We start from the raw sequence: 21,683 nt of genomic DNA, 5'->3' as shown, positions 1-21,683 counted from the left end.
TCTTACATAACATAAGCGAATTGGTGCTGTGAGATCCAAATGGAATATTTTGTATGACTTTCATGAGCTTGAAGGACTGCATCCATGCGGTTCTGCAAGTATTCATACAATTTATTGATGTAAGAGGCAGCTAAGATTTGTTTATATTTCAGACTATTTATGTTGCTTTCCACCCTGCAGATCTCTCGCACACCCCCATACTGGATGTAACCCCAGACCATGATTTTGCCACCACCAAACTTCACTGCTTTCTGAGCGAATCTCGGATCCATGCGGGCTCCAGTAGGTCTCCTGCAATATTTGCAGCAACTGTGGTGTAATTTAAAGATTCATCTGAAAAAATCCACCTTTTTCCACTTTTCCAGCATCTATCCTTTTGACAGGAAGTGGGCCTTAGCAAATGCCACACGTTTTTTTTTTAACTCATTCACTCCCAGCCATTTTCACCAGAGCAAGGCCCTTCGCTCCCGGCCGTTTTTCTGGATTTTGACTGATTTTGCAAGGCCCACAGAAAATTCTGTTCTATTGCTATATAAACATGGCACCCAACAAAAGAAAGATTAGACTCTCTTCTTTCAGCAGAAAAAAAAGTAAGTTCATATCTTTCTCTATTCTTTAGAAAAATGTCTATACTATATGTTATGCACAATATATATATATATATATATATATATATATATATATATATATATATATATATACATACACACTATAAAGACGTCTATACTGTTTTGACCTCATTACCCAAAACTGTAATAACTTTTTTTTCCCCCAATCTTTTTTAAACAAGCTTACATTTTATATTCACATTCTCATATGTAAAGTCACAGTTCTGAAGAAAATATATAGGCAATATACTGTATGTCTGACCTCAGAGACCCTTGACCTCATTAACCAAAACTGTAATTACCTCTTCAGATTTTTGTTTTTAAATCACTCTTTATTTTTATTCAGTTTCTTTAAATATAAAGTCACAGTTTAGAAGAAAAAAAATACTTATACTTTTACCATTTATATCTGACTTCTGTGACCTTTGACCTCATTACCCAAAACTGTAATCACCGCTTTCATTATTTTTTAACAAGCTTATACTTTTTATTCATATTCTTATCTATAAAGTTAGTTTTGGGGGAAAGAAAAGAAAATTATATATATACTGTATGTCTGATCTCATTTACCTTTGACCTCATTAACCAAAACTGTATTGACCTCTTCCGTTTTTCCCCCCATTTTTTAAACAGGCTTACATTTTATATTTCCATTGTTTTATATATAGTCACAGTTCTAAAGAATAAAACACATATACTGTATGTGTGACCTCAGTGGCCTTTGACCTCATTACCCAAAACTGTAATCACCTCTTCCGTTTTTTTTTTTTTTCCATTACGCTGATTTTTTAAATTTAGATTTTTATAAAATCCCTGTTTTGAAGAAAAATACGTATACTATATGTCCGACCTTAGTGACCTTTGACCTCATTACGTAAAACTGTTATGACCTCTTCCGTTAATTCTATTTTTATTAATCACACTTCATTTTTTTATCCGCATTCTTATATATAAAGTCACAGTTCTGAAGAAAATAGAGATATACCGTATGTCTGAACTCTGTGACCTTTGACCTCATTACCTAAAAGTAATTCCGCTTTTTTTTTTCTTTTTTTTTAAACAAGCTCACATTTTTTACTTGCATTCTTATATATAAATCCACACTTTAGAAATAAAAATATACTGTATGTCTGACTTCAGTGACCTTTGACCTTATTACCCCGAACTATAATCAAGTCTTCCTTTTTTCCTCCCATTTTTTTCTTACAATCTGATATATAAAGTAAGTACTAGTTAGTCCCATTTTACGACTTCTATCGCCATCAATGTCAGCCAAAGAGTTAAGAAGCATCACGAGCCAAATAAAAAGCGCGTCTGTCACTAATCACACGCCGAACACTGACGGAAGGGATCCCTGCAGACGAGGATGCCGTTCCAAAACGCTATACGGGGTCGGTCTGTACTTGTGTCTTGTGTGCTCAGGTAAGCTCACCTGAATAGAGCCGGGCAACGCTGCGGTTAAGTAACCTCCTTCCGAATTACACACTGAAGCAGCAAGAAACCACAAGTCCTTTGCCTAAGCAGGATACTTTTACAGCCATTAAGCAGCCTTTCATCACTCGTACATCCAGCTGTGATGTTTTTACAAAAACAGCACGCCCGCCCCTCATCCCACCGACGCGCTCACGCACCCGAGAGGATTTGCCAAAGCGGAGGAATTAATGAGAAGATCAGTGCAAGTCGCAGGTGGAAAAATAAACCTCCCCAGTGGTAGTCATTAACGCGCGTGTAATTCCTGTTCGCGGTGACGCAGTCAAATATTTGACGGGAGCGACAAATAGCCGCCGACGACGTGAGCGGCTGGGGACACGGAGGAGGAAAATAAATTTAAAAAGCATGAAACTATTGATATGAAACATAATCCAAAAATGTTTTTATGGTCTTAAATTAAATCCAGGCTGTTTAGTAGTGTTTTCAAATAGTTATTTACAATTGCAAAGTGGCATTTTTTTATTAGCATTTTGAACACCCTTGAGATGAATCCTAATATAAAAATTCAAATGTCTTGTTTGTTTTGACTCACTGGCTACTATTGATGTCAATTCATTTGAATTGGGAGTGAATTTTCATGATTCATTGCTATTGAATCCTTAATAAATACTGCTGGTACAATTACAAATAGCAATTACACATAGCAAAGAAAAGAAATTGCGATTACAAATCTGAATACCAATAATAACTAGGCCTGCAAGGGGGACTGAACGGGCTCGAGCAGTTTGGCACAACTCGGACGGCACGCAGGTTAGGGTGGTGGCAGATCGTCCCCCTCTCATCATCTAATGAGAACCTAACTTGCTCGAAACTCGCCTCCTTTTTTGGGATTGGAAATACATTCACACACCTAGGAGGAAAAACCCATATTGAAGAGGGTTCTAAAAAAAGAGGCGCTACTGAGACGTGCAACCATGCCCATATTCAAAACAAAAATGAATCTTCTAATTGGGCCATTTTACCCAAGTGTGGAAAATTTTGTGGCTCTATAAGCTGCCAAAATCACTTCTTTTTAATGGTGAACAAATGGTCGTCATGGCAGCAGACAGACATGTGGATATGGGCCTTAAAATGTAGTATTACAAAAGGTCTTGTAACTCCGACTACCTTAAAACAACTGGATATGTATAAGTAAAATGAGTGACTTTCTGTTGCCACTAGTTGGCACTGCAGAGTTGATGCAAATGACCACTATAGGACCCTTCAGAGTTTGACTCTCACCAAGCACGGCAGGTTTGGCACAGATATGTTGTATATCTGCCTTGTGATGACTGTTCAAAATCTGTGGCGAGACAAAATGGCGTTGGTCATTTTCATTTTGCTGTTTGGACCCGTCTGCTTCAACGAATCATCAATATTTTTTTTTATTTTTTATGTTAATTGATTTTTTTGGAGGAGAAGCCAGATTAGCAGCCCAGGGTGGTGCTCCTCCTTTATAAGAATGGGGACCAGAGGGTGTACTCCAATTATAGAGGGATCACACTCCTCAGCCTCCCCTGGTAAAGTTTGTTCAGAGGTGTTGGAGAGGAGGGTCCATTCGGAAGTCGAATCTCGGATTCAGGAGGATCAGTGTGGTTTTTGTGCCGGCTGTGGAACAGTGGATCATCTCTACACCCTTTGCAGGGTCCCCGAGGGTGCATGGGAGTTCACCCAAACGGTCTACATGTCCATCCATCCGTTTTGTGGATTTGGAGAGCGGGTTTGACCATGTCCCTCGGGAAGTCTTGTGGGGGGTGCTTCGGGAGTACGGGGTACCGAGAGCCCTGGTAAGGGCTGTTCGGTCCCTGTATGACCGGTGTTCAGAGTTTGGTCCGAATTGCCGGCAGTAAGTCCGGACCACTGGCTGGATGGACGTCCTCTTTGCCCCCCCCCCCCCTCCCCCGTCTCATCTGGCTAGATGGACCTGTCCTTGTTCCCTTACTCAATTGCATCTTTACAAACTGTAACTCCGTCTGCTAATTCCCATTAGCAGTCCTGGTGTATCCTGTCTATCCGTCCTGGGAGTGGATCTCTCCTGACTGTGGTACTCCCCAAGGTTTCTCATTTCTCCCAAAGAGTTTTGGAGTTTTTCCTTGCCGACATGGAGGGTCAAAGGATGGGGGATGCCCAGGACTTGACCTTTATTTATTTCATTTGCTGTTTCTGACTGTGTATCATGTTGCCTCTGCAAAGCCCTTTGAGACAACCTTGTTGTGACATAGGGCTATACAAATAAAATTGAATTGAATTAAGTCAAATCCGTTCTCAGTGAGTGTTTGACTCCGTCAAGGTTGCCCTTTGTCTACTTCATAGACTGAATTTCTAGGTGCAGCCGAAGCATTGAGGGGTTCCAGTTTGGCGGCATCAGCATTGCATCTCTGCTTTTTTAAGAGATGCTGTGGTGCTGTTGGCTTCATCAAGCCATGACTTCCAACTCCCACTGCAGTAGTTCGCAGCTGAGTGTGGAGCGGTCAGGATGAAGATCAGCGCCTCTAAATCAGAGACTGTGGTCCTCAGTCGGAAAAGGGTGGCGTGCCCTCTCTGGGTCGGGGATGAGATCCTGCCCCAATGGGAGGAGTTCAAGTACCTTGGGGTCTTGTTCACAAGTGAGGGTAGGAGGGAGCGGGAGGTCGACTGGCGGATCGGTGCTGCGTCTGCAGTGATGCAGATACCAGTCCATTGTGGTGAAGAAGGAGCTGAGTCAAAAGGCGAAGCTCTCGATTTACCAGTCGATCTACGTTCCTAGCCTCACCTAGCTGTGGGTCGTGAGAAAAAGAACGAGATCCCGGATACAAGCAGCCGAAATGAGTTTCCTCCGCAGGATGTCCGGGGTCTCCCGTAGAGGGAGAGTGAGAAGCTCGATCATCCGGGAGGAACTTGTGCCACTGCTCCTCCACATTGAGAGGAGCCAGTTGAGGTTGCTCAGGCATCTGGTTTGGATGCCTCCCAGACGCCTCACTGGAAAGGTGTTCCGGGCATGTCCCACTGGGAAGCCCCGGGGACGACCCAGGACACGCTGGAGAGACTATGTCTCATGGCTGGCCTGGGAATGCCTTGGGATTCCGCCGCAGGAGCTGGTTGAAGTGGCTGGGGAGAGGGAAGTCTGGGCTTCCCTGCTAAAGCTACTGCCCCCGCGACCCGACCCCGGAGCAAGCAGAAGATGAATAATGAATGGATGGAAAACAAATAAATTGTAAATACAAATTGGAATAATAATAATAATAACTAGAAACTGCAATTTTGGAGAAATTACGAAGGGGCTTTGCTGTGGTAAATACAAATCTATCAGGTCACTTCCTGTTGATTTAGGGATATTTGGGGACATGTCCTGTTGATATCAGGTCACTTCCTGTTAATTTAGGGACATTAGGGGGACATTTCCTGTTGATATCCATTTATAGGACACGTCCTGTTGATATCAGGTCAATCTCTGTTCATTTGGGGGACATGTCCTGTTGATATCAGGTCACTTCCTGTGGATTTGGGGACATTTCTGAGACACTTCCTTTTGCTATCAGGTCACTTTCTGTTAATTTAGGGCATTTGGGGGACATGTCCTGTTGATATCCATTTGGAGGACATGTCCAGTTGATATCAGGTCACTTCCTGGTAACTTGGAGACATTACAGGGACACGTTCTCTTGATATCAGGTCACTTTCTGTTGATTTGGGGACATTTTGGGGACACGTCCTGTTGATAACAAGTCTCTGTCTGTTGATTTGGGGACATTTCAGGGACATGTCCTGTTGATATCAGGTCACAAAATGACATTGGTCTGTGATGGTAAATAGTCAAAAATCACAGGAACCTCTGTTTTCCTGCCATTGAAAATGAGTGGAAATTTTTGGACCTAAATGGCTGTCAATGGCATTCCATTAGAAATGAATGGGAGAGTTTTTGGCGAATTATGGGGAAACCGTACATTTTTGCCGAATTCTGTACACACCTTTTATGTCACTTACCGTCCTGGAATTTTTGATGTGTAAGTTATGCTATTTGGTCAAAAATTGTAGGACAAATAGCATTCAGAATTTTTTTTTGATTTTTCAAAAAATCTGTGTTTACAGGCAAACGGAAAATTTTAGGGGATCGTTCAAAAAATTCCCTGCTCCGTGCAAAATTTCCAGTCATTTTGATATTTGAACGATGAAGGAGAGGAAGCCAGGAGACAGTCCCCTACGTATGTCCTTGGTCGCCCTCTTCCCAGTGAGACGTACCCGGAACACCTCACCAGGGAGGCATCCTAATCAGATGCCCGAGCCACCTCATCCAGATTTTTATGTGTCCCCAACACAACTCGTAAACACTGACACAATTAAAACTCCTGATTCAAGTTACACCCACTGACATGAATGTTCTTGGAAATATTTATCATCTCAGGACACACGAAAACACTTCAAACAAATACCCAAAACTCAACAGGAAGTGGCTCATTTTTCTTGTCAAAGCACAACCATTTCATGTTGACAAAGTCATATCACTAGCATCAAACGCAAGCTAACTTCTGATCCATTCATCCCCCCAAAATTGATTAATTAAACTCCAACGACATATACGCAGCAATTACCGCCCGACAGCTAGCATCCTCGCCACGCCGCCGAGCGCCACGCTTCATTACAGCCGTCACGCTGAACGGTCGTGACATAAAAAGTCATTTTGCTCTGATATATTGCCTTCGCTAAGACGCAAGACGAAGGGGAACGCGGGTGTTTTCCCCATCTGAAATTGACAGCCCGCTCCCCCCTCATCGCAATACTGCGTCTGGTGATGCGGGGCAGCCACCCAGCAAAAGTAAATCTTATTAACAGAAAAAAAATGGTCTTTCACGGCCTCATAAGCTGCAGTGGAGTCAGCGTTTAAGTCCGAGTGGACAGGTCACACTAGAGAACTTATCTCCAGCCAATAAAGCTGATTGGGACTGTTTGACCAAAGTCATCTTGTAACTGCCAACAAAATAATTTAGTTTTCAACCTTTACTGTGCCCCGCGCCCCGAGAAATTATGTTTTCACACAACCTGCAAAAGTAGCAGAATGGAAACCTTCTAGCGCAACACAGCAAATGTAGAATTTGTGCTCGAGTCATTCACGGACAAATTTGTTTGAACTGGAATTGCTGGCAGTGGATGAACACCGTCGAAGGCAATTACTGGTAAATGGAGTTAAACTTGTATAGCGCCTTTCCACCTTATAGGCCCTCAAAGCGCTTCACATTATATCCGAGCGATAGTGAGAACCAAAAGTGGCATTTGCCACGTGGCAAAATGATTTTGAAATGTGGCATTTTTTTGCCATGTAGCAGAGTGGATTTTGCCATGCGGCATTTTCTTTTTCTTTTTTTGCCATGTGGCAAAGTTGATTTTGCCATGTGGCATTTTTTATGCCATGTGGCAATTTTTTTGCCATTTAGCAAAGTGGATTTTGCCATGTGGCAAAGTTAATTTTGCCATGGGGCATTTTTTTTTGCCATGTAGCATTTTTTTGCTATGTGCCAAAGTTAATTTTGCCATATGGTAGTTTTTTTGCCATGTGGCTTAATGTATTTTGACATGTGGCATTTTTTTTTGGTATGTGGCAAAATGGATTTTGTTTTGTGGCATTTTGTTTTTGTTTTTTTTTTTGTTTTTTTTGTTTGTTTTTTTTTTTTGCTCTGTGGCTTTTTTGCCATCCAGCAGAGTAGATTTTGCCATGTGGCATTTTTTTTTGCCATGTGGCATTTTTTTGCCATGTAGCAAAGTGGATTTTGCTATGTGGCATTTTTTTGTCATGTGGCTAAATGTTTTTTTTTTTTTTTTTGGTATGTGGCATAATGGATTTTGTTTTGTGGCATTTTTTGTTTTTGCTGAGTGGCTTTTTTTGCCATGTGGCAAAATAGATTCTGCCATGTGCCATTTTTTTGCCATGTGGCTAAATGTATTCTGACATGTGGCATTTTTTTAGTATGTGGCAAAATGGATTTTGTTTTGTTGCATTTTTTTGTATGTGGCTTTTTATTGGTATGTGGCATTTTTTTTTGGTGTATATAGCATTTTTGCAAGCCATGGATGTTCATGCGCGTACGGCTATTCACGTCCAAATTTTCCATTCATTTTAAATGCCGGAAAAACGTGTGGCTGTGATTTTTGACTATACACTTACCATTACAGCAAATTGACATTCTCCTGGCACCCAAGTAAGCCTATGCCATTGAGGGCTATGAACGACCAAATTTTCCATTCATTTTAAGTGGCAGAAAAACACTATTTTGGCTAAATCAATTTTTCCACATGACAAAAAATGCCACATGGCAAAAAAAATGCACATGGAAAAATCAGTTTTGCAACATGGCAAAAAAAGTGCCACATGACAAAAAAAATGCCACAAACCAAAATCCATTATGCTACATATCAAAATAAAAAATGCCACATGGCAAAGTCAATTTTGCCACGTGGCAAAAAAATGCCACAAACCGAAATCAATTTTGTCACATACCAATAAAAAAATGCCATATAGCAAAAAAAATGCCACACGGCAAAATCCATTTTGCCACATGGCAATAAAATGCCACATGGCAAAATCAATTTTGCCACCTGGCAAAGAAAATGCCACAAAAATTTTGCCACGTGGCAAAAAAATGTCAGATGTAAAAAAAGAAAATGCCACATAGCAAAATCCATTTTGCCACATACCAATAAAAAATGCCACATGGCAAAATCAATTTTGCCATATGGCAAAAATGGCAAAAAAAAAAGAAATGCCACATGGAAAAATCAATTTTGCCACATACCATCAAAAAATGCCACATGGCAAAAAAAAAAAAAAGCCACATGGCAAAATCAATTTTGCCACAGACCCAAAAAATGCCACATGTAAAATTAATGCCACATGGCAAAATCCATTTGGCCACATGGCAAAAAATGCCACATGGTAAAATCCATTTTTGCCACATGTCAAAAAAAAAATACTACTTTTCATTCTTGGCCCTTCTGTTCCATCATATACCTACAGGTGACACAGCACCAGGAGCAACGTGGGGTTCAGTATCTTGCTCACTTTCTTGTACTAAGACGAGCTCATCAGGGCGAAGAATCGAACCCACAACCACTGGGTTAGTTGCGGACTACTCCCCCACTGAGCCACACCACCCCGTGAGTTATAACAGCATAGATTTCCCTCAATGCTACCAAACAGTGCAAAACACCCATTTAGGAATGCAGCAACATATATAAGACACTTCCTGTTGATTTTGGGGTCACTTCCTGTAGATTTGGGTGAATTTTGGGGTCACTTGTCGTTTATATCAGGTCACTTCCTGTTGGTATGGGGTCACTTCCTATTGATTTGGAGGAATGGATATTTTTGTGTCTCCAAATCAACAGAAAGTGACCTAATATGAACAGGAAGTGACCTTGAAATGCCGCCAATTCAATCGGAAGGGACAATGGAATCCCCCCCATATCAACAGGATGTGACCCAATATGAACAGGAAGTAACCCAAAATAAACAGAAGGTGACCTGATATCTACAGGACGTCCAAGCGTTATACCCACCATCACAGCAAGGCTACCATTGCAATTCCTCCAGTAATATTTTTTTAGTTCATATTAATGCTTCTCTAAATGTGACAATCACAAGGCTTATTATATTTGCAAAGGCAGCATCGGTAGTATTGACATATTTTCAGGCTCGTATGTTCTGGTGTCAAAAAAAAAAACAAAAAAAATCGAATTCCGAAACAGGCAGCCAAGCAAACTTGCGAACACAAGAGTGACGAGACAAGAAATCAATCTTGAATTTACTCCAACTTTTTCAAGTGTTTTTCTATTTGGCACAGTCAGTAGTGATTGCGGGGGCCCCCGCCGGGGTGCACGTGGGAAACGGGGGGCCCTTCTGGAACAAGTCCAACAGACACGCCGTTACCACTAACCACCGACACAGCTCGCCTGGATTGTGTTCTTCTTTTGCGCTAATTGTTCGGTGAATCACACGGCCGCGGCGCGAACACGCTGCGTGGACCGCAGACGCCCGAGCCGGGTTATTAAAAATGTATGTTAGCGGATTGACGTGGTACTTATTTCCCCACCCGGCCGTAGCCAGCTGAGGGAACTTAATGTAAAGCTCCCATCTGCGCGGCCAACGTTTATGCTTAATTAAAAAACATTATGAAGCGTGGCTTTACACCTGCGCTGGTAAAATTAGGATCAGCTTCATTACGCATTTCAATCTCGACTGCCGACGTCACATCTTCACAGTGCATATCAACTCACTTGTCTTCGTTTGATGAGTTCATATTTTGTGCTCGGAAGTGTTTTATTCAAATAGTCACTAGAATTATTAGGAATGTGCATATAAAAACGCTGACTTACCGTTGTCTTCAATGGAGAAGGTGAAGATGTCATTGGTAGCGTCGTTGCCCTTCTTCAGGATGTAACAGACTTTCATGTCGTCGATGTCCGCTGGAGAAAAAAAAAACGAGTTGTAAGACTATCAATCATGTTTTGGCTCGTGAAATGTAATGAAATTGCTAACAGCGCAAAGAATAAGGATGAGAGGAACATGACAGGAAAAATGCTGTACTTGCAATATATTGCTGTATGCTGCTACTCAAATGTGATTCTTTGCTCATCTACTGTATCTATTCCAGTGATATATAGCGACAGGCCACATTCATGGCAATTAGATTACATGTGGGCCGGACCAGTTTGATTTTGGGCAAATAAGTTAGAATCTCTTTCAATAAATACAATGAACACACCCAAAAAAATAAAAAAAATAAAATTAGCCGCGGGGGTGGTACTTCGCGGTTTGTCACTTTTCAAGACGGGTTTTGCTCCCCATTAATCACGAAAAACAAGGGATCACTGTCTCTATAAAACAGTAGCAGCACAAACGAAAATGTTCACAGCACTGACACTATTTTTAGCCATTTTTAATCAAAATTAGGGGTGGTTGACTACAGATGGTCTTTTAAAAGAATTGGTGTTATCTCAAAAATGCTAGCAGCACAAACAGAAAATTTTGCAGCACATACGAGCATAAACCTAGCACAAATGAATGACATTTTTATATAAATTTACATCTGATGGGGGGGGGGGCAACTTCACGGAGGTGTCTGACACGCCTGCTCAATGACTTTCCCATCTGAAGTTATTCAAGAGGAACTGGAGAGAGAGCAATACCAAAAGTGGAATTTGCCATGTGGAAAAATTGATTTTGCCATGTGGATTTTTTTTTTGCCATGTGGCATTTTTTTGCCATTTGGCAAAATGTATTTTCACATGTGGTATTTTTTTGCCATGTGGATTTTTTTTGCCATGTGGCAAAATTTATTTTGCCATGTGGCAAAATTGACTTTTTTTTTTTTTTTTTTGCCATGTAGTAAAAATGATTTTGCCGTGTGGTTGCCATGTGGCTTTTTTTTTTTTTTTTTTTTGCCATTTGGCAGAATGTATTTTCACATGTGGTATTTTTTTTGCCATGTGGAAAAAATTATTTTGCCATGTGGCAAAATTGATTTTGCCATGTGGCATTTTTTTTTTTTTTGCCATTTGGCAAAATGTATTTTCACATGTGGTAATTTTTTGCCATGTGGATTTTTTTTTGCCCTGTGGCAAAATTTACAGTATTTTGCCATGTGGCAAAAATTGATTTTGCCATATGTAAGAAAAAATGATATTTTTCCCATGTGGCATTTTTTTGCCATTTGGCAAAATGTATTTTCACATATGTTTTTTTTTTGCCATGTGGTAAAACTTAGATTTTGCCATGTGGCATTTTTTTTGGCCATGTGGCAAAATTGGTTTTGCCATGTGGCATTTTTTTTCTGCCATGTGGCAAAATTGATTTTGCCATGCGGCATTGATTTTGCATGTGACATTTTTTGGGCCATATGGCAAAATGTATTTTGCCGTGTGGCATTTTTCGCCATTTGGCATTTTTCTTTTTGCCATGTGGTAAAATAGATTTTGCTATGTGGTGGTTTTTTTTTGCCATATGGCAAAATTAATTTTGCCATGTGGCATTTTTTGTGCCATGTGGCACAAATGTATTTTGATACAGTATGTGTCATTTTTTTATTTTTTTTGCGATGTTGCATTTTTTTTAATTTATTTATTTATTTTTTGGTACGTGACATTTTTTTGGGTACATGGCATTTTTGCAGGTCATGCACGCCCATGCCATCGCCGGCTATGCACATCCAAATTTTCCATTCATTTCAAATGGCAGAAAAACGTGTGGCTGTGATTTTTGACTATACACTTACCATTACACCGCATTGACATTCAACTGGCACCCAAGTAAGGCTATGCCATTGACGGCTATGAACGTCCAATTTTTCCATTCATTTTAAATGGCAGAAAAACACATTTTTGGCAAAATCAGTTTTGCCACATGGCAAAAAAAATGCCTCATGGCAAAATCCATTTTTCCACATGGCAAATACCACTTTTCGTTCTCGGCCCTGCTGAAGAACTGAGGGGAAAACGGTTTCCGTTTTGTCCATCGGAGTGTGCTTTTGAAGAGCCGCACGGCAAAAAAGTGACAGGAAATGTGCCGTTCATGCACTTGACACTGTGATGACCTTTAAATCCTATCAAAAATAGATTACTTTCCATTCCCGGGCTTCCATTCTTGACTTTCACAGCTCTGACTCTGTACCAATGCGAGGTTTTACACGCGTTGCCATCTTCAATATTTGATGGCCAAGCGTTTTCCCTTCAAAGAGATCGATGCGTGGAAGCCCACCTCTGCGTTTTTCAAAAAAACCCGGGAGACGGCATCTTTATTTACTGTCTGTTTACTCGTGAAATATTGAAAAGGCCTCTCGGGGAACGCGGTGGCTCCGTGAATAAAAAGCTAGAGAGCGACCGCACAGCTGGCTTCGCGTGCGGCTAGCGACCTCCGCTATTTCTTTGACACGTTTGCAGTTTATTTATTGCGACACCTGCGATCCTCCCGTCTGCTCGCGCGAAATACGTCTCCGATGTGGTACAAATCACCATCAGTGCTTTCCCCTTAAGTGTAATCCATTAAGCTCTCTTTGAAATTCTCCTGTGTGATCCGCAAATGCCTGAGGCGCTGGCATATTTCATCGCTCTTAATAGGCGGGTCTCTGGAGGGACAACAACAACAACAAAATCTGCATTTTTTTGGCCACGGAATTAGAAAAAAGGGGAAAATGTGGGAAATTAATTCAGGTGTCCGTAGGCGACGACCGTACTTTTATTATCAGGAATGCTTATCCTCACTACCTCCGCGAAGGTGGCCCCACACCAGATGCAAATTTTTGGAAAAATGATGTCATTCATTTGTGCCGGAAAAAATTTGTCGGTGCCAGGATTAGCGATCAGGTTGCATAGAATAAGATGTCAACATATTCACACTTAGTTTTGTTTGTCCTGCTATCATTTTTGAGATATTAGCAATTCTTATATAGGTCAATCTGAGGTCAACAAATGATTGACACCATAAAAATGGTGTCAATCATTTGTGCTACGTTTGTGCTGATTTTTTTTTTGTATGTGCTGCTATCGTTTTAGAGATATTGAGTTATGAAGTCAATTGCAGCACTCCTTTCGCGACAGATGAAGCGTACCAACTCTCGCGATAACAGGGGTTTGCCAACAACTAGCGCAAAAGTAGCACTAATTAACGGCACCCCTTCGGGTCCATTTTGCAGTAAATGTGAGTCACGTCATCACTCGAAAGTAAGATCTTAAGCCTAACCCTTACTTGGTCACCAGTTAAATGTCAATGGTCTGTAATGGTCAGTTCTTTGGTTAAAAATCACAACCACACAGGTTTTTCTGCCATTATAAATGATTGGGAAATTTGGACGTACATGGCCGTCAATGGCATGGACGTGCATGGCTGTCAATAGCATCAAATTACTTGGGTGTCAATTTAATGTCAATGGTCTGTCATGGTAAATGGTCAGAAATCACAAGGGCCTATGTTTTCCTGCCGTTTAAAAAGAATAGGAAATTTGGACGTTCATGGTTGTCAATGGCATCCCATTTGAAATGAATAGCAAATTTTGGGGAATCCGTACATTTTGCCAGGAATTTTTTGCAGGACGCAGGGAATTTTTTGAATAACCCCCAATATTATCTGTTAGTTCGTAAACATTTAAAAAAATTTTTTTTTTTTTATATATCTATTACTACAATTTCGACCAAATCGCATTATGTACAAATCAAATATTCCAGGACGGTATTGGGCATAAAAGTTTACTTAAATTAATATATATTTTTCCTGTTTCCTGTTACAAAAAGTCTTTGTTTTTTCCTGTTGTACCGAAGCATGACCCCAGTACCGAGGTATGTACCAAACCGTGATTTGTACCGGTACACCCCGAGGGAAGTTGTTCAAAGAATTCTGAAAACAGAGGACACATACCTTGTGTGAATGTGGAGATTGTAGCGTTTCCTTTCCCCGTGTTGATCAGGTAGCCGTGCTGCGGTGCAGTTGTAATCCGAAAGAGCACAGAACCCCGCGTGCTGTCTCGATCTTCCACTCTCAGGGATTTACTCGTGATAACAAAGCCCAAGTGGCCGCCGTCCAAAACCCGTAACGTCGGGGCGCCCTTGTTGACAACGATCTGGGGCACCCCGTTGTCCAGAGGGAGGATGCTGATCGTCATAACCTGAGGCTTCCGAGTCTCGTAGACGGTGTCGGGAAAGACGTAAAAGTCCGTGTGGGTGCCGTCGGTGACCGTGAAGGAGAAGCTGTCCTCCGCGCTTTCCGTGCCGTCGTGCTTGTAGCTGATCATGTTCTCGTTCAGGTCCTGCTTGGTGAAGGAGGTGACCGGTCGGGTGGCGTTAAAGAGCAAGCGGCCATGTAAGGGAATTTGGGTGACGGAGAACTTCAAGAGTCGGTCCGAGGTGTCTCTGTCCTCCGCCGTTAGCTCGAAAGGCGTGATGAGTTTGTTCTCGCCCTCCGTCACCACCAGGCCGTGCACCGTCACCACCGGCTTTTTGTTGTCCACGTCGGCGATGGATATGCGGAACGTGCGGAAAACCGGGTTGTAGCCGTCGGTCACCTCGAACTCGAAGCTGTCCATTTTGACTTCGTCGTCGGCCGTGTGGATGTAGTAGATCTTACTCCCCGCCAGCTGAAGTTGAGTAAAAGACGAGATGGGCATTCCGGGGGTGTCCGTGCACTCCAGGTGACCTCGCACCGGAGCGCGAGTGATGGTAAACACTAAGTGTTCGTCCGGGCTGTTGTGATCGCTGGTGCTGAGCAAGTCGGTCGTCAGAGTGACCCTGCCGCCTTCTTTCAGGGACACGCCTTTACTAATCACGTGAGGGAAAACCATGTCGATGCCACCCACCGTGATGTAAAAGTATCTGTCGATCAAAGGGTTAAAGCCGTCCGTCACGTCGAATTTGACCAGGTCGCGAACGCCCTCTTGGCCGTTGTGCACGTAGATGATCAAACCCCGGTCCACATCCTCTTGTGTGAAATTCATCCCCGCCGTGATGTTTTGCCGTAACCCGTTTGGCATGGTTTTCTGCAAATAACCCTGACCGGGCGCGTGCCGAATAACATACGTCAGCGCGCTGTCCTCAGAGTCCAGATCGGTCGCGCTTAAAACGTTGCCGTCGATGACTTTAACATCACCCACTTCGACTTCCAGACCGTCGTTGATGGACATTCTGGGCGTCTCGTCGTCCACGGGGATGATCATCACGATGGCCGTTTTCTGTACACTGAACTTTCCGTCAGTGAGGAGCACGTCAAAGCTGTCCCGCGTGGATTCCGAGTCGTCGTGCTCGTACACGATGCCGGACGCCTCGCTGATCTGCTCCAAGGTGAAGTTAAAGACGGGAACGGTACCAGTGGTAAGCTGATTTAGGAGAAACCCGTGCGCGGGTGGTCTGGTGACGATAAAAGTAAGCTGGTCTGAAGGAACGTCCGCGTCAGCCGCGTTCAAAATCGGGGTGTCGATGACTATGTTCATCCCTTCCATCACGACAAACTCCCGCATGTAAATCTCGGGTTTTTCGTCGTTAGCCGGGATGATGGAGATCGGGAAAAAGTACCTTTCGGAGAAGTTGATACCATCGGAGCATCGGAACGTAAATCTGTCCTCCACTGGTTCCGCTCCGATGTGGATGCTTTGAACGTAGTAAATGTGATGCTGCTGAATGTCCTTGATAGTGAATGCGCTGATAGCCGTGCCCGACCTGGATTTTTCCGAGCCGGGGGCCGGCGAGATGTTTTCCACGTAGCCCGAAGTGGGCTGCACTATAATAGTGCACAGGAGGTCTTCCACCAAGGTGTCGATGTCATCGGCGGTGATGTGATGGGTCAGGATGGCGTTTTTCTCGCCCTCCGTGACGGAGAATTGCGTCCCCACAAAGACCTGCGGGGGCTGGCTGTCCAGCGGGAGGACGGTCACGTGGACTCGGACGCCGGTAATCTTATTACCGCCCACCGTCCATTCATCAGACATGTCCGTAAGAGTTAAGTTGAAACTATCTTCTTTGGTGGTAAATCCTAATTCACCGCTGGTGTGGGCGTAGAGAACGTGCCCGTTGATGATATCGGCCTGGGTGAACACGGCGGACGGGATGCCTCGGACCAGAATTTCACCTAATGATGGCGGGTTTTCAACGATGAAAGTCAAACGAAGATCATCCGTGTCCTCGTCTCGGCCCTGAATGACATTACTGGTGATTTCCGTCACCCCGTTCTCTAGAACGTCGATAGAAGACCCGACCGTACCCGCAGGGAGACTTACGGACGGAGTCTCATCGTCGATGGGTTTTACGGTAATCTTGACGGTAATCGGGACTACGTGGATTCCGTCGCTGACGTCTATTTGTACGGAGTCGGCTGTGGATTCATCTCCGTTGTGGAGGTAAGATACTCGACCGTTGTCGATGTCCTCTAAGTTGAACGCGTCTCCTCTCGTCATGTCCGTGAAACCGAACCGGAGGTTTCCGTGGAGGGGAGGCCGGGAAACCGTGAACGATATTAGCTTGCTGTCTGTGTCGGAGTCGGAAGTGTACAACTCTGCACCCGTAATGGTATGCGCACCCCGTTCAAGAACTGTAAACCCTGAGTTGGTAATTTCTGGCGGTTTGTTGTCGACCGGTTTTAGGAAAATTGTGAAAACGCCGTCGACGCTATTCCCGGAAACGTCCTCGACGGTGTACTTGAACTGCAGAATGTGGGTGGTAATTCCCAGCTCCAGATCGGGGGGCTTGTAAGCAATTTTGTGGTGGTTGATTTGAGCCTGAGTGAAAGTCACGACTTCGACATTCGGGTTGTCGGTGAGAACAAGAGCTCCGAGGACGATAGGGTTGTTCTCGTCGGTGTCCGTCGGAGGCCGCGTGACGGTGTATTTTAGATCTCGGTCCTCAGAGTCGATATCCGTGTAGCGGAGGAACTTCTTACGCAAGTGCGTTAGCTGGTACTCGTGCACCGTCGTTTGGAGAGTAGCTTCAGGGTGCAGCTCGGGCGGGAGATCGTCCACAGGGAGGATTTTGATGATGAACCAGCTCTCCTCTGACTGATTCGGGGGGTCGTTGTCATCTTGAACCTGGAATTTGAACTGATCCGTGAGGGTCCGGGTGTCGTGCGGTCCCACGTGCTTGTAAAACACTTTCCCGTCAGTTACGTCCCGCTGCAGCCATTCGGTGACCGCCTTCTCGTACATTTCCTCCTCCGTGTTGAACTTCCACGTCGACGGGTCCTCCGGCGCCTCAGCCTGGCGCAGGAGAACCTGCCCGATGGTGGAAAAGGGCGGCCGGATGATGAATTTAATAGTGGAATCCTCAGAGTCGATGTCGGCAGCGCTGAGGGTGAGCGAGGAGATGGGCATCATCTGGTTCTTGAAGAGAACCAACCCAGTGTTGGCGTTGACTATCGGCGGTTCATCGTCGGTGGGGACGACGGTGATGGGGAACAGGAACTCCACCTCGTGAGAGCCGTCCGTCATCCGGAAAACGATGTTGTCGCTGTAAGTGTCGCTGCCGTCGTGCTGATAAACCACTCGGCCCGCCTTGAGGTCCGCCGGCGTGAAAAACTTTCTGCCGGAGTCCAAAACGGTTAAGTCCCCGTGCTTCAAACCGCCGACTACGGAGATTTGAACTCTGTCCAGATTGTCTTCGTCGCTGATTTCTAGATTGTGCGAGCTAGACAGCGGTCGGGACTGTCCCTCGTAAAGCAACTGACCGGTATTTTTGGTCACCACGGGGGCTAAAGTGTTCATGGGTTTGACCACGATCATAAACGCGAAAGGGTCCGACACGGCGCCCTCGGTGTCCACCACTTCGAATTCCAGCTGGAAAATCCGTTCGCTGTCCGAGTCTACCGCGGGTGGCTTGTAAGCGATTTTAAAGTCTTTGAGGTCGCCTTGGTAAAAGGAGCTTATGGGTAAATTCCTATCGTCTGTACTCACGATGTAACCTTCCTCGTAGGAGAGAGGGGACGTGATGTTAAAAATGAGCTCGTCCGAGTCTGACTCGGAGTCCTCGGCGGCCAGCATGTCGGCGGTTAGCGCCGTCATGACGAACTGGTCCACTTCCATCATCATCATTGCTACGAAGCTGGGCTTGGGTGGCGTGTTCTCCTCACCTTCTTTAATCCTCACCAATATTTGGAAAAACTCCTGCTTGAGGAGGTTCCCCTCCTTGTCGTGCAGCTCCACCACCATGGGGACGTAATCCCGACTCGGCGACTTGGAAGCAAACGTGTGCCGATAGCGGAGGTTCATCCGGAGAAAGTCGTCGCAGTCCGTCATTCCGGTCGCCAAACTGCTCTCGTCTACTAAGCTTCCGTACCTTGGTAAGGCGCCACCCCCGAGCAAGGGGGTGATCCTGCACTGCTGCGTTTGTCTGTCGAAGGTAAATTCCAGAATCCGCCTGTCGATGGGGTTGCTGATCCCCAGCAGCTTCTCCACAGTGAGCGGCATGTTCTTGGTGAGCACCTCCAGCTGCGTGAAAACCACCTCCACTTCCATCATGAACGGGATCACGATAGTGTCGGTCTGCGTGTCGTACCGGAGCTGCAGTCTCACTCGGTCTCTGGCCGGACTCCGGGAGCCGAAGTGAGAATACTTCACATCGTTGGGGCCGAACTCGCACGGGAACTTTTTCGGGGTTAGACTCCCAGGTCTTTGGGACAAAGGGTCATTGTCCAGAACGGTGATGCTGCACCTGTCGCCGGGCTGAACTTGAATCACCAGGTCGTTGACGGGATCCACAAAAACGGACCTCCCGAAAGGCACCCGGACGCCGTTGTTGGCCACCAGCACCGTGTCTTCGGATAACTCGGACCTCAGCGCGTAGGAGAGTCCGTGCTGAGTCCAAAACTGCGCCTGGCTGGTTGCCGCGAGGACGAGCGCCAGCGCGAGAAAAGCGGCTCCGGACGCATGCGTGCGCGGAGGAGGGATTCCAGCCATTTGGAGCCGCACGGATGAGACGCGGGTTGAACTTTACACGCACTCACCGCGGGGACTTACACACACGCACACAGAGCAAGCACACAACTAAGTTGACTGACACGGCGTCGCGCAGCCCCCGCCGCCAAGGTGCACCATTCTCCCGCAGCGTCTGTGCACTGGCGAGCCAAACTTCATGCTCGCTGCTCTTGGAAGGAGTAAAGCACGGCCGCGCCCCCCTCGCAGCTCATTGGTCCTCGTCTTGTTAGGCATCCGATTGCACAGATGTGGGAAGAAAACTCATCATCTCACAAATAAATGTTATTTAATAACATCCTGCATGTTTCCATTGGTGTGTTGACACATTTTCTCCTTCATAATCACACATTTGTGGTCAATAAAAGGCAACGATGAGTGCAGAAGAGATGCTCTGCAAAGAGAAGCCTTTGTCTCCCTCTGGTGGCAAATAATGTATACCACATGTCCCCAGACCTAGTTTATTTAAAAAATGGAGAAAATAAGAAAAGAATTCAACAGAATTCAGCCACTATGTTGTGTACATGAACACCAAAAATTCATGCCACGCTAGTTTATATTCAATTTTTGCCCAAAATTCATGGTTCTTCCAAAATATTAATTTTCATGACCCATAAAGTCTCATTCATTTCCCATGGCACATTTATTATTTTAGCTTGAAAAGGCTCCTTTAGCGTCACATTCACGTGATTCCAATGACAGCCATATACGTCCTTGCCAATGTCCCCCATGAATGTGTATGCCATCGACGGCTATGTAAGTCAATTCCATTGACAGAAGGTGACCTGATCGGAACAGGAAGTGACCACCAAATGCTGCCAAATCAATCAACAGGAAGTGACCTGATACCAACAGGAAGTGACACTGAAATGCCCCAAATCAACAGAAAGTGATCTGATATCAACAGGAAGTGACCACCAAATGCTGCCAAATCAACAGGAAGTGACCATGAAATGCCCACGAATCAACAGGAAGGGATCTGATATATACAGGAAGTGTCCCCATAACACCCAAAAATCAATATGAAGTGACTCGATATCAACAGGAAGTAACCCTGGAATGCCCCCAAATCAACAGAAAGTGATCGGATATAAACAGAAAGTGACCGCCAAATGCTGCCAAATTGAGAGGAAGTGACCATGAAATGCCCACAAATGAACAGGAAGTGACCTGATATCAACAGGAAGTGATACTAAACGGCCCCCAAATCAACAGGAATTACACTGATAACAGGAGGGATCTGTTAATGATCTGCTAACAAATCCCCAACAAATCAAAAGGAAGTGAACTGATAATAACAGGAAGTCACCCCGAAAAGCCCCCAAATCAACAGGAAGGGCCTTATATGAACAGGAAGTGACCATGAAACACCTCCAAATCAATAAGGAGTGACTTTATGTCAACAGGAAGTACCCTGGAATGCCCCCAAATCAACAGGGAGTGACCCTGATAGCAGGAAGTGATCTGCTACCAACATGAAATGACCCTGAAAACCCCCCAAATCAATGGAAAGTGACCCTAAAATGCCCCCAAATCAACAGGAAGTGAACCAACATCAACAGGAAGTCATCTAATATCAACAGGAAGTGACCTTGAAATGCCCCAAATTAGCAGGAAGTACCCTGATAACAGGAAATGACCTGATACCAACAGTAAGGGACTCTAAAATGCCCCTGATTTAACAGGAAGTGACCCTGAGAGGCCCAAAAGCAACAAGCAGCACCCTGATAACAGGAAGTGACCCTGAAACACCCTCAAAACAACAGGAAGTGACACTGAAATGCAACCAAATGAACAGGAAGTGACCTGGTACCAGTAGGAAGTGACCCTGAAATGCCCCCCAATCAACAGGAATTGACATGATACCAATAGGAAGTGACCCCAAAATGCCTCAAAATCAACAGGAAGTGACCCAGAATCCCCCCCAAATCAACAGGAAGTACCCTGATAACAGGAAGTGATCTGATCCCAACTGGAAGTGACCCTGAAATACCTTCAAATCAACAGGCAGATATATGATATCAACAGGAAGTACCCTAAAATGCCCCCAGATTATTAGGAAGTGACCCGGTTTAAACAGGAAGTGTCACTGAAATGCCCTCAAAGCAACAGGAAGTGACCTGATATCAATAGGAAGTAACCCTATATTGCCCCCAAATCAACAGGAAGTGACCTGTTATTAACAAGAAGTAAACTGATA

General features: G+C 44.5%; 1 protein-coding gene across 1 annotated transcript in view; it reads right to left on the bottom strand.

Moving 5' to 3' along the window:
- LOC130917272 (FRAS1-related extracellular matrix protein 2-like) overlaps positions 1-19,604 on the bottom strand; it is a 231,029-nt gene extending 211,425 nt beyond the window's left edge. The window contains exons 1-2 of the mRNA XM_057838514.1: positions 14,455-19,604; positions 10,422-10,511 (exon numbers count right to left, since the gene is read on the bottom strand). Of these exons, the coding sequence (XP_057694497.1) occupies positions 10,422-10,511; positions 14,455-19,468 (5,104 nt within the window). The 5' untranslated portion in view covers positions 19,469-19,604. The remainder of the gene's footprint in view (positions 1-10,421; positions 10,512-14,454) is intronic.
- Between the last annotated feature and the right edge of the window lie 2,079 nt (positions 19,605-21,683).

Source organism: Corythoichthys intestinalis, chromosome 6 (genome assembly GCF_030265065.1).
Source record: "Corythoichthys intestinalis isolate RoL2023-P3 chromosome 6, ASM3026506v1, whole genome shotgun sequence".
NCBI lineage: Eukaryota > Metazoa > Chordata > Actinopteri > Syngnathiformes > Syngnathidae > Corythoichthys > Corythoichthys intestinalis.
Note: the sequence above shows the minus strand (reverse complement) of the source record. Positions and strands in the feature narration are given on the sequence as shown.